Here is a 16,267-nt window from a genome sequence, read left to right as displayed (position 1 = left end):
TTCCCTCCCAAACCCAACCCCTTCTTACACGAATTCCCTCTCTCTCTTACACTATAAATACCCCTCCCTTGGCCGAATTTAAAACACCCATCTATCTCCTCCATTTCTTTTTCTTCTCCTCCTTTCTTTCTTCTTTTGCTCGAGGACGAGCAACCCTTTTAAGTTTGGTGTGGGAAAAAGCTCTGCTTTTTTTTCCATAACCATTAATGGCACCTAAGGCCAGAGAAACCTCTAGGAAGAGGAAAGGGAAGGCAGTTGCTTTCAACTCTGAGACATGGGAGATGGAGAGATTCATCTCAAAAGCCCATCACTAGAAAGAGGATGGAGCAAACAAGAGAGCCCACTCATGGACCTCAACAAGAGCATGAGGAAGTCCCTCATCAAGAAATCCCTGAGATGCCTCAAGGGATGCATTTCCCTCCACACAACTATTGGGAGCAACTCAACACCTCTTTAGGAGAATTGAGTTCCAACATGGAGCAACTAAGAGTGGAGCACCAAGAGCACTCCATCATCCTCCATGAAATCAGAGAGGACCAAAAGGCCATGAGAGAGGAGCAACAAAGGCAAGGAAGAGACATAGAGGAGCTCAAGAACTCCATTGGTTCTTCAAGAGGAAGAAGAAGCCACCATCACTAACGTGGACCCGTTCTTTAATCTCCTTGTTTATTTTCTTTTCTGTTTTTGGTTTTTATGCTTTATGTTTTGACTATGTTTGTGTCTTCATTACATGATCATTAGTGTTTAGTGTTTATGTCTTAAAGTTATGAATGTTCCATGAATCTTTCACCTTTCTTAAATAAAAAATATTTTCTGAAAAAGAAAAAGAAGTACATGAATTTTGAATTCTATCTTGAAAATAGTTTAATTATTTTGATGTGGTGGCAATACTTTTTGTTTTTGGAATGAATGCTTGAACAGTGCATATTTTTTATAGTAAAGTTTATGAATGTTAAAATTGTTGGCTCTTGAAAGAATAATGAAAAAAGAGAAATGTTATTGATAATCTGAAAAATCATAAAATTGATTCTTGAAGCAAGAAAAAGCAGTGAAAAACACAAAGCTTGCGAAAAAAAATGTCAAAAAATAAAGAAAAAGAAAAAGCAAGGAGAAAAAGCCAATAGCTCTTTAAACCAAAAGGCAAGAGCAAAAAGCCAATAACCCTTTAAACTAAAAGGCAAGGGTAAAAAGGATCGAAGGCTTTGAGCATTAATGGATAGGAGGACCCAAAGGAATAAAATCCTGGCCTAAGCGGCTAAATCAAGCTGTCCCTAACCATGTGCTTGTGTCATGAAGGTCCAAGTGAAAAGCTTGAGACTGAGTGGTAAAAGTCGTGATCCAAAGCAAAAAGAGTGTGCTTAAGAACTCTGGGCACCTCTAACTGGGGACTCTAGCAAAGCTGAGTCACAATCTGAAAAGGTTCACCCAGTTATGTGTCTGTGATATTTATGTATCTGGTGGTAATACTGGAAAACAAAATGCTAAGGGTCACAACCAAGACTCATAAAGTAGTTGTGTTCAAGAATCAACATACTAAACTAGGAGAATCAATAACACTATCTGAATTCTGAGTTCCTATGGATGCCAATCATTCTGAACTTCAAAGGATAAAGTGAGATGCCAAAACTGTTCAGAAGCAAAAAGCTACTAGTCCCGCTCATCTAATTGGAACTAATCTTCATTGATATTTTGAAATTTATTGTATTTTCTCTTCTTTTTATCCTATTTTATTTTTAGTTGCTTGGGGACAAGCAACAATTTAAGTTTGGAGTTGTGATGAGCGGATAATTTATACGCTTTTTTGCATTGTTTTTACATAGTTTTTAATATGTTTTAGTTACTTTTTAGTATATTTTTATATTTTTTATGCAAAAATCACATTTCTGAACTTTACTATAAGTTTGTGTATTTTTCTATAATTTCAGGTATTTTCTGACTGAAATTGAGGGACCTAAGCGAAAATCTGATTCAGAGGCTGAGAAAGGACTGCAGATGCCGTTGGATTCTGACCTCCCTACACTCAAACGCGTTTTTCTGGAGCTACAGAAGTCCAATTGGTGCATTCTCAATTGGGATGGAAAGCTAACATCTTGGGCTTTCCAGCAATGTATAATTATCCATACTTTGCCCGAGATTTAATGGCCCAAACTGGCGTTAAACGCCAGTCAGAGACCCTTTTCTGGCGTAAAACACCGGAGTTGGCACCAAAACTGGAGTTAAACGCCCAAACTGGCATCCAAGCTGGCATTTAACTCTAGAAAAGGCCTATGCACGTGTAAAGCTCAATGCTCATCCCAAGCACACACCAAGTGGGCCCCGGAAGTGGATTTTTGCACTATCTGCACTTAGTTACTTATTTTCTGTAATCCTTAGTAACTAGTTTAGTATAAATAGCACTTTTTACTATTGTAAAGGAGGGGGGTGAACCTCTTTTCACTTTTATGTTACATTTGGGAGGCTGGCCATTCGGCCATGCCTAGACCTTTTTCTCTTATGTATTTACTACGGTGGAGTTTCTACACCTTATAGATTAAGGTACAGAGCTCTGCTGTTCTTCATGAATTAATGCAAGTACTATTGTTTCTCTTTCAATTCACGCTTACTTCTTCTCCAAGATATACTCTCGTACTTAATTCAGTTAAGTCAGAATGAAGGGGTGACCTATGACAATCACCCACTATCTTCGTTACTCGCTTAGCTAAGATCCGTGTGCCTGACAATCACAAGCGGTCTACATGATGTTCAACGTAGTCATTGGACGACAGCCAGAGTATAATCTCATGGGTCTCTGATCCACGGATTTGACTTGCCTCTCCTGACAACAGAGCATTCGAATCCGTAAGATTAGAACTTTCGTGGTACAGGCTAGAACCAATTGGCAACATTCCTGAGATATGAAAAGTCTAAACCTTGTCTGTGGTATTCCGAGTAGGATCTGGGATGGGATGACTGTGACGAGCTTCAAACTCACGAATGTTGGGCGTAGTGACAGTGTGCAAAAGGATAGAGAGATCCTATTATGACACAAGTGAGAACCGACAGATGATTAGCCGTGCGGTAGCTGTGCCTGGTATTTTTCATCCGAGACGAGAGATCCGACAGTTGATTAGCCGTACAGAAACCGTACCTGGACCATTTTCACTGAGAGGACGGATGGTAGCCATTGACAACGTTGATCCACCAACATACAGCTTGCCATGGAAGGGAGCACGCATGATTGGATGAAGACAATAGGAAAGCAGAGGTTCAGAAGCAACAAAGCATCTCCAAACGCTTATCTGAAATTTCCACCAATGAATTACATAAGTATCTTTATTTTAATTTACGTTTTATTTATCTTTCAATTATCAAAACTCATAACCAATTGAATCCGCCTGACTAAGATTTACAAGATGACCATAGCTTTCTTCAAGCCAACAATCTCCGTGAGATCGACCCTTACTCGCGTAAGGTTTTATTACTTGGATGACCCAGTACACTTGCTGGTTAGTTGTACCGGAGTTGTGAAAAGTGTGATCATAATTCCGTGCACCAGCGACCAATTTTCTAGATCAGCAACATAATAAGCGTAAAAGTGTATCAAGCAATTAAACCTGCAAGAGAATCCAAGCATGCAGCTGTTACAAGGCACCCTTCCAAGTTTAGTAAGGAAAGCTTTTGCAACCCTGAAATGAACCAGGACATCATCGAAAATTAATGAAGCATAAATAATTATGAAATACTGAAACTCAAGAATTCTGTTCAAACAGGCAAGCTGAGATGCTAGTATTGTATATCGGTACTGTTTATAATTCAAACTGTAACATGTCTACTGACTAACATAAGCAATATCAACTACAGAAATTACAAGGACAAATGGAAAAACAAAGAGACTTTTCCAAGAATGATTTATACAACTGAAGTCTACATCAAAGAAATGAAGCCCAAGGAAGATTGGATATATAACTGAAATTTTTCCACAGAAAAGACAAACTAATTGGTTGATAGCTGCATTCAGAATTATAACCATATATTCACATAAAAAACAGAAAACAAAGAAAAATCCATGGAAGAAGATGAAAATGCTAGGTTGAACCTATAAAATAAAAAATCCTGATTGTTCTGAAACACCACAAAAATACAAGGAAACGGAAAGTACCTTTTAGAAAGTTGATGCTAAAATTAGTGACTTTACTCCAAGAAATCTCAAGACCCTCCAAACACGCCAACTCTAGAAGCAAATTGAATAAAATACATTGTTCTGTTAATCATTGAACCATGTGTTGACTAAGACAACAATGACTATACTTCCATATGTACACATCACACTGACAATTATACAGTAGTTAAGCACAATTGCAATGTGTTCTTTCTTAGAGAAATAAAAGTATTCACACACTTGAACTCATTAGCCTTCAGGAGCAAAGGTTTTGGTATCTTCAATGCCATACAAGATAACCATAAAACAGACCCTGGTTTATCTAATTTCTAAACCAGCCGACCTTGTAACCATTGAAACAGCACCACTAATTACTGATATTAGAGAAATTCTTAAATATTTTGGCAGCACCGCACCCGACCAGTAAAAGCATAACATACGGCAGACAACATGGTTACATACCATCAGATTAAATTCATAATATTATATTTAAAATGTTTAAACATGATTTGGATCTCAGAAGTGTTAATCTTTCTAACTACCTATCCTAAACATCGTAGTTTCTAGCCATTGAGATCAAGGTTCTCGCACCCTAAACATGACAAAACCTTATTGATCTTAGAATCTAGATCAATTATGTGAACCTACTTATTTAAAAAAATGTGACCAGCCATAAGTAACTAATTCAACTGAGTTAGCATTTCGATCAAACCAGTTTTGCTCAGCTTTCACCTAAAATAGCAAAGAGAAATAGAATTTGAAAACACAATTATCCATATCCACTCAGCACAATTATCCATATCCACTCGTTGTTTTGTTGACTTTTAATTCCACTTTCTACTTTTAATTCTACAATAGGGTTATTGACTTATTGGCCATAGACCGGGACAATAACCCTATGAAATAAAGGCAGAAAAATTCTACAATAGTTTCAATCAACCAAAACAGCAAAGACAAAAAGAAAAGCTGGTTTCACACATCTTACCAAACTTTATAGAAAACAACTAAAATGCTTCACATTAAAGATAAAAGACCAAGATGAACTGCAACATGTCTACTCACACACTAACCCATTATAAAACCTTAAACACCAAGCAAAATTCCAAGCCAAACCCCACAAACAACATAAATCAAGCTCCCCAAAAAAAAAGAATTTTTTTTCAAAATAATAATAATAATTTAAAGGGCCAGTTAATTACTTCAAGTCATTGTCATGGAATAATTGACAAAATCCAGTTTTAAAATTAAAGCAAACAGCAAAAAATGCCACTCAGAGAAAACATAGCAGCTCAGAGAATCACAGAGAAAGTTACAAACTTTGGTGAATTAACACACACCCGAAATACTGAAAACAAAATAAAATAAAGATTGAGGATCAAACCTGAAAAGGGTCACAAGACAGGGTTTGAGTGACTGTATGAAGAAGAGCAAGCTTAGTGTTGCAACGGTTTCATGGAGCAAAATTAAAGAGCGATGACAGAAGCAGCAGAGAGGAAAGTGTGTGTAAAAGTGAAGTGAGTGAGTGAAAACACAGAAACAGGGAAACAAAGACATTAACTACATAAGAAGATGAGTGAGAAGAAATGCAAAATTTAGAAATATATTATTATTATTATTATTATTATTATTATTATTATTATTATTATTATTATTATTATTATTATGAAGTCATGAAATAAAAATAAAAATAAAAATAAAAATAAAAAATAAGTGAAACATAGACGAGGACAAGAATCTAGCCCTTAAAATTGGCCAAATCCCTTAAACATATTTAGTACTATGATAGTGACTTCACTAGTTTTTTAAGGCACAAAAAATAACATTAGTTCTGTGCCATTAAAGAAATATTAAACCAAATAAAAGATTGATAATGACAATCAACAAAGAATTAAATAGCAAGTATTTCCTTCTTTTATCGCTGTCTTAGTTCCTTAAAACTCTCTGGTTTGCTCATCAATTTTACAGTGATAAACTAAAAGTCATTAAGAGAGATAAAAATATGTTTAGTCAAGAAGGTAAAAACAATACATATTTAAGCTAGATAAGTAACAAGAATCAAATTTTTTGTAACATTACATGCATATTTAAACCAAATGCCTATTTCTGCTATTGACTACTAGGAAAGAGTTAAAACAGTACTATTAATTTGGTTTCAACTTTCAATAGGCATGCAGCTTTTCAATTTTTTTCTGAGTTTTATAAAAATGATTTGTAGCATGCTCTATGAATTATAATTAGCCAAACTTCAAAGATTTAGAGTTGTATTACTAATTATGATATAAATGAAACACTTGTATATGAAATAACATCAAATAGCGTGCTATGGTGAATCATAATAGATGCAGTGAAAAATCAAGAATAAAAAATCAAAGAACAGAATCAACTCAAGTACAGAACAGAAAAAAATAGAAGCATTAAAAAATCATAACAAAAATCAAGAATCAAGAATAGCAACCAAGAGAATACTAGAGAACTGCAGAAAATATGCCAACCAAGAATCAAGAAATTTAAAAATCATAACTAAAATCAAGTACTAAAATACTTAGGAACAAACCAGAATTAACTCAAGAACAGAACAGAAAAATAAATAGAAGCAGTGAAAAATCAGACAAAAAAAAAATCAAGAACCAACCTGAGTCAAAAGCTCCATTCTTGATGATGCAGATAGAGAGTGGCAGAGTGCAGGGAGGAGTGGAGGAAGACACGGTGGCTACCAGAAAGGGAGAGGTGTTGGACGACGACGGCTGGATGGGGCTCGACGATGGAGGGCGAAGGGGCTCGATGATGGAGGACGAATGGGCATTCAAAGAACTTCCATAGAGGAGAAAGACGCAGCCTTTGCCCAGTTGAGTGGTTTAGCCTTCCTTCTCTTTTATGTTCTTTAAATTCCGTGGCTAGCTAGCTACTGAGATCAATGCAGTCAATTATTGCTAGGATTTTGCCGTTTTGGTGTGCTTCAGAGGGGAGGGGGCACGAATGATATTAGGAGAAGATGTAGAACAAATTGATTTTTTATTTTTTTTTATATGTTTTGCTTTGCTTTAGAGGAGGACACTAATGATTAGGAGAATTGGAGAAGATGAAGAAAGATTAATTTTTGGTTTTTTTTTAATATGTTTTTGTTTTGTTATTTAAATTATTTGAAACTATAAAATTAGGATTAATTGAATTCTAAAATTTGATTAATTTACAAGAGTATTTTTGTCTAATCAAATAAAGTAAAGATGTTTAAGACTTTTTATAAAATTAAATAAAAAATATTTTTTTTATTTAATTAAATGGGTATATTAGTAAAAATGATGATATAATATATATTTAAAAAAAAAAATTAAAAGTAAAATAATTATATAAATTTTAAAATTTGAAAACTCTGATATTTTGGGGCTTTGAAAGCAAGGAAATAAGGGGTGGGCCCCAGCAACAACGTTTTCTTCTTGTGCTTTCTTATTCCTTCTTCATAATCTCATTGACATTTTACACTCTGTCAGCTTTTTCCTTCTTCTTGTTGTTATTATTCTTTTTATTTTCTTCTTTCTTTTCTGTGTTCATTCATTGAACCTCTTTCAACAATTCTTCTATTCTTCGGATATCGCCTTTCTGATGCTTACCCATTTTAGTTTCCTCCGAAAAGTTTCGAACTTTTTATAGTTGGGCTGGTTTTGTGCAACTCTTCGTACACCGAATTCTTTGCTTATTTGAGAAAACAGTGGACTTTTTTTTTTTCCTTTTCCTGAAGAGGGTTTTTACCCGTTTTGCTTGGGAGCTGAGATTGATTTGGGGTCACATCCATGTATTTGTTCTTGGTTTTGCTTTGACGGTAAGGTCTACATTTCTTGTCATTTTTTCTTCTTTTTGTAAATTTCAAGTTATGGTTTATTGTTTTAAACCTTTATTGGAGCTGAAAATGGCACTTTTCTGGATGAATATTGGTCTAAGATGGAAAGATGTTGAAGGTCTTATTTGATTTTCTACCTGGAAAACTGAAGACTTGATTGGGTGCTTCATCTGATTTTTGTGGATCAGTTTTGTGCGGGTTTATCAATTTATTTTTTCTTTCTTTGTTAATGTATAATTTCTGGAATTTCTTTCCCCTCTTCGTTCAGCTCTGATCCATGTCAAGAGCTGTTGAGAGTGTTTGCTGTTTCATAGTTCTAATTCAAAATCACGGATTCTGAATTCTGGGGTTTTTGTTATGTTGCCTGCATGACAGAATGTGCATCTGAAGTCACTTTTCCACTTTGGTTTTGGCCTTTTTGTTACATAATACTTGAATCTGCAGTTGTAGCACTTGGTCTAATATTTGATTTAGTCCTGTTATTTGTACTCATTCTTTTGATCTTGTATCTCTTGTTGGATTTTTGTTTGGAGATTGACAACCCCCAAGAAATTACCCATTGGTGGAGACTAAGTTTTCTGTTCCCCTAGCTTTGTTTGATTCAACTTGATGCAGATTTGTTCTGTATCTTTTCTATATCTGTTGCATCAATCTACTAAATAATACCAAATAAAAGCCTTTTCATTTTGTTTGGAGCTCCTCTTGATTGAATGTTTCTTTTGTGTTTGGTCTATGAAAGGTATCATATTATATTTCTTGTATCCCCTTCTCTCGTTGTAAAAATGTTGTTAAACCTTGAAAAAGCACAGCACTGGTAGCACTTGTTATTTTTGTATTCTATGAAAGAATTAGCATGATAAAGCAATTGTTTGATTCTATTATTATTCTTGATTAATGAGCATCTGTGTTTTACTATTTCATTCTTTACTACGAACTCTTTTATGCCGACATTTTAATAGATAGTATTTGATAAGTATTAAATTACTCAGAAGGGAAGCAAACTGGAATTGAACTTAGGACATTTTAATGAAATAGGAATAGATGAATTTTATTGGTTCTTTTCATGAATTAGTTGAATGAAGGATATTTAGTATTGAAAGTAATTCAATACTAAGACATAGTTTATTTCTTGTGTCAGAGCAGGAATCAAGCTTTTCGCTTTATTATTGAATGTGTAGTATGTGCCATTATTGTGGTGCTGGTTTGATGGGATCAAATGTGGATGAGAAGAAACAGGATGATGAGAGTAGTTTGAAGTTGAATAGTAAAGTTCCCACAAAGCTAGAGCGCGAAAATATGAAATTGAATGGTACAAGTCCTTTTGCGACTCCACACATTAGTCCAACTTCATCCTTGTCAAGTAAATTTCTATGCTGCTGTCTTTATTTTTTTGAATCTTATATTTCCAAGAGATATTTGTGTAACCCAGTCTTTCTTCAATATGTGATCTTTCAGGTGATTTTTCTGTTGATATGAACTCATTCGACAGGTATAAAAAGTGCACACAGTGGTGTGAGTATAATGCTTAACTTAACTATTCTCAAACACTTATTTTGTTTTTTCTATTAGGATGAGTCGAATGGGGAATTGCAAAAAGGGATGGAAAACAATTCCCAAGAAAGCAGTAATGACAATGAGGACGCATCCTCTGCTGAAGAGATGGAATATTCTCTTCCTAATGATGAAGATGAAGATGAAGACGAGGATAACTGGGGTGATCCAGTTCCAAGGATGAAGTAAGTGGATGCAATAGGTTCAAAGAGGAAAAACAGAGAGCAATGGAAGAAGTAATGAATGGAAAATTCAACGCACTTGTGGGCCAGCTTCTTAAATCTGTTGGAGTTCCCTCTTCTGATGAAGGTGATAAGAGTTGGGTGGAAAATTCAAGGCAGGATTTAAAAGGTTAAAAGTGAAAAAAAATATACTATTAAAAGAGTAACAAAAGAGTAGTTATTGTTGGGAATCAAATCCTAACAGTTATTTTTATTTTTTCCCTCTACATTTACACCACTTTCCATATACAATGAGTTTAAAGTTTAAACGGTTGGATTAATGATACATGGTTATTTAAAATAAAAGTTTAGTCTATTTAAACAAATTTTGTCGAGTCAACTCTTTTGTTTTTAATTTTTAATTTTGAAAACCAGTTTGTTTATAAATACTCTGTTTCTTTTATTGTTTATAGATAACTTTCAGAATCTTCATTATGTCGGTCCATCCATCCTAGAATAGGATTTGGAAAATAAAATAGAATTCAAAAATGAAACAGGATTTGAAAACGAAAACTTTCTATTTTTTCCATAATCTAATTTAAAGTGACACACTCTATCCGAAGCTTATATAAATGCTATATCTAAAAATAGGAAACCAAGCAAGAAGCTAATAAGAAGAAGAAGAAGAAGCAAGAAGCCAAGAATGAGTGAAGAGGAACTAGGTACTTTCTCAATGATGGATCCTTTGGATATGATAGATCCTTGGGATATGATAGACTTGGATGCGGATAGAAGGAATATGGTAGAGCAGTGTGCCATTGACGTGGGTGGCAATCAACCACCTCAGCTACAGCCTCCGCCTCAGTCTCAGCCCCAGCCCAAGCCGCAGCCGGATGTAGGGGAGATTACAGTAGCTCAGTTTTTCAGTGACACGTGTGGTTATCAACCACATCAGTCTCACCCTCAGTTCGATATGGTTGTTGCTGAGTGTTTGCCAGAAGCTCAGCCTCAGCCTCAGCCTCAGCCTCAGCCTCAGCCTCAGCCTCAGCCTCAGCAGTTTCTCACTGACATGTGTGGTTATCAACCACCTTGGTCTCAGCCTCAGCCTCAGCCTCAGTCCCACCCTCATCCTCAGCAGTTTCAGCAGTTTCTTGCTGACGTGTGTGGTTATCAACGACCTGAGTCTCAGCTTCAGCTCCAACCTATGCAACCTCAGGTCTGGACTTGGGAGGAGAACAAAGCCTTTGAGTCAGTTATTGCCAATTGTTTTCAGTATGCTCAACACAACATCGCTGCTCGTCTCCCTGGAAAGACCCCGGCGCAACTGCAAGAACGCTTCAAGAAGCTGATGAAGGACATCAATGTCATCCATAACGGTTATACTGCAAACACTCCTCTGAATGCTGCTGCATCTGAGAACATGACTATGACAATGGCTGCTCCTGCCACCACATTGGAACACAACCCTGTCTCCATCCCCATCATCAATGCAACAACAACAACCCCACCACCACCGCCTTATAACACTGATCATCATCATCACGGGTATGTACTCTACATATTTTTATTCTCTTTTTGTTTCTTTATTTATTTTTAGCCGATACATATTTTCATTCTCTCCTCCTCTTTCTTTCTTTTTTTCTTTTTAATTACTTATTCTATATTTCTTTTTTCTTACAAGTTTTAGGATAATTTACTTTAATAAACCAATTCTAATATAAAAGGCTACGTGAAAGTCCCAAATTGCATTTTATATAAATCGAATCGATAAAATTTGATTTAAGCTATTACGCACTAAATCGGATTCGAATTACATACATGCATGAATCAGCTACTAAAGACACGATTTCGTACCAGCAAGGTGTTAATAAATGACACAACATTTGTATCGTTCTTTTTTGGAAGAGAAAAAAAAAATATTGTTTATATGAAATTCATTGATTATCAAATATTTTGTTTATTTCTATCATGGCAGGGCGGAGCTAGTCGCGGCCGCAGCACCAATGGAGGCAGCAACAAGGGAACAAAACCAATCTGTCAACACCAACAATACAAAGAAATATTCTCGGTGGACTGAAGATGAGCATAGGTATTTATTATTATTATATGTTTCTTTTTTCCTCTTATTTATTTATTTATTTGTTTATCTATTATCTAGTTGAATATTGGTGTTTACACAAAAGAAGAAAGTGAAGCAACTAGTATTAGCATATAGGAGCACTTCTCCTGTTTTAGATATATCTCTACCTTGTTGTACATTGTCTACAATATATAAGTCTAACATTCCTCTTTTGTAAGACCGACTCTGCTTCACTTCATTGCTTTCTTCTTAATCCAAGCTTTCATATTAACTTGTGCATCAATAACTAGCAATTTGAAAGAGCTCTAAAGTAATTGCAAATGAGGCAATTGCAAATGAGGCATAGTTTTGTTGATTGCTAAATTTGTTTTGTTTTGACAATGGTTGAGTGGTTGACATAATAACATTTCTGGTTGGATTGAAAACCAAAAAAGAAAAAAATTGTTACTAATTAAATAGTTTATGTTTTTGTTTAAAAATTTTTTGTGTAAAATTTGTTAATACTTATTTCAAAAATCATGTTTTGGTAGATTATTTGTTAGAGGATATCAAGCAGAAGGTACAAATTGGTCAAGAATTTCAAAATATTATGTCAAAACAAAAACTTATCATCAAATTACCAGTCATGCTCAGAAATATTTTATACATAAAAAGGGATTAGCTAGAGGAGAAAAGTTAAGAAAAAGCATTTATGATGTAATTTGATCATTGTAAGTCATTTCTTTACTCTCAATTAGTTAATCTAATTCAATTTCTACTATTATTCTTTAACAATACAAGTGACTCAGTTTTTTCTACATCTTTTTTTTTTAAACTATGGAATGCAATCAATGCATGGAGAATCAAGAAAATAGTGAAAATTATTTACCACAACTTCCTAGGTGATACGAAGAATTTTATAAATCATTCTATTAGAACAAGTTGATACTTTTTATGATGATGTGTCTCATGAACTAATCTTTACAAGTGAAAAGTTATTTGAAGATAATCAATATCCAATACTAGACGACTTTTATATTCCTCAAAGTATTACTGAATTTTTTCATTTATATCCACTGTATGCAAAAGCTTTTTTACCTTATTATATGTTTCAAGAACTATTTTCGAAAAGAATTTCATCAAAAGAGCTTAGTAATGTTCCTAATGATCCATCAACCAATGTTACTCCAAATAATAAAGTTTATACAATGCATAATTTATTTTATTATTTTTCACATAATCTGATCTATTTATTTTATTTTATTTTAAATCTCCCGAATTTCTTTCTTAAAATGCAATTTTTGTTTTATTAATAATTGAAATATTCATATTGAAACAAGCGGTGATGAACAAGTTAAAAGATACCAGCTTGGCCTAGTGGAACTTGAATTTCATAATTGCTTAGCTTGCTTTTTAGTTAAAAATTGTTTTTCTATTAGTGATAATAAATACGATTTTTTTAATGCAAAAATTAAAAAAAAAAGAAGTAAATTAATGGGCAAATTACTTAAATAAAATAAATGATAACTAAAATTATCTATATACAACTTTTATAAAAAAGTTACTCATATACACTTATTTTTTATAATTCTATGTAAACCGCTGTAGGGTGTAGTTGTTTCCGAAGAAGGTAAAGCAAGCATGAACTGCTCGAGGCAGCAGTTAATGTGTCTCTTTTGTATTGTTCTGGGCTTTTGGTTATATAAAATTTGTTTTGGTTTTTTATCTATCTTTAGTTTGGGTAAGCCAAGAACTAATCCATTGCAATATTCAATGAACTAACAACTAGACCAACCTAAATTAATTTGTGACATGAATTAAAATTAAGTTGTTTTATTGAATTTTTTTATAATTGACCTACTATTTTAAATAAAAATAAATGAGTACGAACTCGAATCCAAATAGTAAAAATTGTTATTCCACCTTCAATCCTTCATTTTACAGTCAAGTGTATGTATAATTATTAATTAGGGATGGTTTTAATATTTTTAGTCTAAATAAATAAATATATTATCCAATTCAATAGATAGATTTTTTTTATTTTTATTTTTTTTAACCCTCTTAATGTGCTTCTAGTTTTTTCACATTATTTATGAGATTGAGGATGAAAAAAAAATTTAGTAATCAATAATAAAATAAAAAAAATTAATTTAATCTACAAAAGAAATTATTTTATCTCTATTATTTATTTAGTTTGTACTTTTTTATTTTTTATTTAATTTAATTGTTAGGATTAATTTTTTTAATCCATATAGAAGATAAGAATTTTATTAATAGCATTGTAGTATAAAATATATATTGGAATACAAATACACATTTTTTTTTACCAAAGATAGGAGACTCGAACCCGCAACCTCTTAATTGAGTATAGAGAGATTATGCCATTTGAGCTATAACTCATTGGCGAATACAAATATACATTGAAAATAAATTAAATCACACATGTATTTATACACAAATACATTAGTGGCTGATTTTAGTGTACCAATAATATTTTTGTAATTTTTAATTCATATCACAAATTAATTAAGTTAGGTTGATCTAGTTGTTAGTTCATTAGTCATGGCGATGAATTATTTCTTGGTTTACTCGAATGAAAGATATGGTGAAAAACCAAAACAAATTCTATATACCTAAAACAATACAAAAGTGTATGAAACTGCTCTACCTTGTAGTGATTTCTAATCATTCACGTGTTGCATGAAAACTACGCTAAATGACGTGATTTTTGTTATTTTCGTAATTTACATAGAATTATGAAAAAGTGTATACAAGTAATTTTTCTATAAAAGTTATATATAAATAATTTTAATTGTCATTTATTTTATTTAAATAATTTGTCCTAAATTAATGTGCTCACATGCTTACTTTACTTAATCCTCCTATAATTCTATGTTGCCATAGTTTTAAGGTGTGGTTAATTTTTGTATTTATATCTTAATATCCATCTTTTTATCATCGTAATAAATTTGATTAAATTATAATGTAAAATGCTTTTGATAGAAACAATAATAAAAGTTTTAAACTAATATTACTATATAAAATTTTTTTGGAAAAAGTAGAGCCTAAATGTTTATATATATTATATAGTGACGTAACTAGGTATTGTATATGTAATGTTAGAGAGAAAAATAATTTAGAATTTGTTTTAGTTTGAGGATGAAAAAAAAAATTTAGTAATCAATAATAAAATAAAAAAAATTAATTTAATCTACAAAATAAATTATTTTATCTCTATATTATTTATTTAGTTTGTACTTTTTTTATTTTTTATTTAATTTAATTGTTAGGATTAATTTTTTTAATCCATATAGAAGATAAGAATTTTATTAATAGCATTGTCATATTTTTTAAGACTTTTTATTATAAAAAAAATTAATTAAACAACTTCATTTTAAGAGTTATTCTACGTGTATACTAAAATCAGCGACCAGTATAAAATGTTGGAATACAAATACACATTTTTTTTTACCAAAAATAGGAGACTCAAACCCGCAATCTCTTAATTGAGTATAGGGAGATTATGTCATTTGAGCTATAACTCATTGGCGAATACAAATACACATTGAAAATAAATTAAATCACACATGTATTTATACACAAATACAGGAAATGGATCCTCTCCAGTTTTTTTAATACTTGACAGAATACAGTGTGATCTCTCACCTTTGATTCTATAAGTGGAACTAGAAATAAATAAAAAAGAGAATAATGAATGGTTAGATTAAACACTGGACACCATCCAGTTTTTTTTCAATGGAGAGGATCTACTCCTCACAAATACATTAGTGGCTGATTTTAGTGTACCAATAACATTTTTGTAATTTTTAATTCATATCACAAATTAATTAAGTTAGATTGATTTAGTTGTTAGTTCATTAGTCATGGCGATGAATTATTTCTTGGTTTACTCGAATGAAAGATATAGTGAAAAACCAAAACAAATTCTATATACCTACAACAATACAAAAGTGTATGAAACTACTCTATTTTGTAGTGATTTCTAATAATTCAATCTTTCCATCTCCATCCCAATACCTCAAAATAAACGCTGGAATACTTTCACTAACATAGAAAGCTCAAAATAAACGCTAATGTTCGAGAAATATTTTCACTACCATAGAAAACTCCTTGTTTTAACACATGTACTTGAATCAAACTTTAGTTAGAAAGCTCAAAATAAACGCTAATGTCCTAGAAATACTTTCACTACCATAGAAAACTCCTTGTTTTAACACATGTACTTGAATCAAACTTTAGTTTGTGTAACTGAGAATTACTATAATGTTTGATTTTGTGTATGTTTGAGTACCATTATCTTAAAAAAAAGATATTTTTCAATAAAAAAAAAAAGATATTTTTTTATCTTTTAACGTATTTGACAAATTCCTAATAGTAAAAATAAAAGTACTAAAAAAATAAAAAATATCTTTTGTCGAGAAGTTACAATTTACATCTTTTTAAAAAAATCTTTTTTTCTTAAAAAAAGATATTTTTATGTAATAAATAAATAAATAAATAAA

The 16,267-nt window shown here is 32.4% G+C and overlaps 1 protein-coding gene across 6 annotated transcripts; it reads left to right on the top strand.

The window, feature by feature from the left end:
* On the top strand, positions 7,557-12,502 carry LOC107608832 (autism susceptibility gene 2 protein). 6 transcript variants are annotated; one of them, XM_021107220.1, is made up of 8 exons: positions 7,560-7,955; positions 9,117-9,333; positions 9,429-9,462; positions 9,543-9,833; positions 10,337-10,716; positions 10,804-11,230; positions 11,661-11,774; positions 12,296-12,502. In XM_021107220.1, exons 5-8 carry the CDS (start codon positions 10,389-10,391, stop codon positions 12,468-12,470), a joined length of 1,044 nt encoding a protein of 347 aa, XP_020962879.1. In that variant the 5' UTR covers positions 7,560-7,955; positions 9,117-9,333; positions 9,429-9,462; positions 9,543-9,833; positions 10,337-10,388; the 3' UTR covers positions 12,471-12,502. The 6 variants fall into 6 exon arrangements, with proteins under 6 accessions (XP_016166059.1, XP_020962878.1, XP_020962879.1 ...); XM_016310573.2 differs by having other exon boundaries at positions 7,557-7,955; positions 9,112-9,333; positions 10,337-11,230; positions 12,296-12,501; XM_021107219.1 differs by having other exon boundaries at positions 7,558-7,955; positions 9,117-9,282; positions 10,337-11,230; positions 12,296-12,501.

This window comes from Arachis ipaensis, chromosome B07 (genome assembly GCF_000816755.2).
Source record: "Arachis ipaensis cultivar K30076 chromosome B07, Araip1.1, whole genome shotgun sequence".
In the NCBI taxonomy this organism is placed as follows: Eukaryota; Viridiplantae; Streptophyta; class Magnoliopsida; order Fabales; family Fabaceae; genus Arachis; species Arachis ipaensis.
The sequence above is the reverse complement of the archived record's forward strand: the minus strand, read 5'-3'. Positions and strand labels throughout refer to the sequence as shown.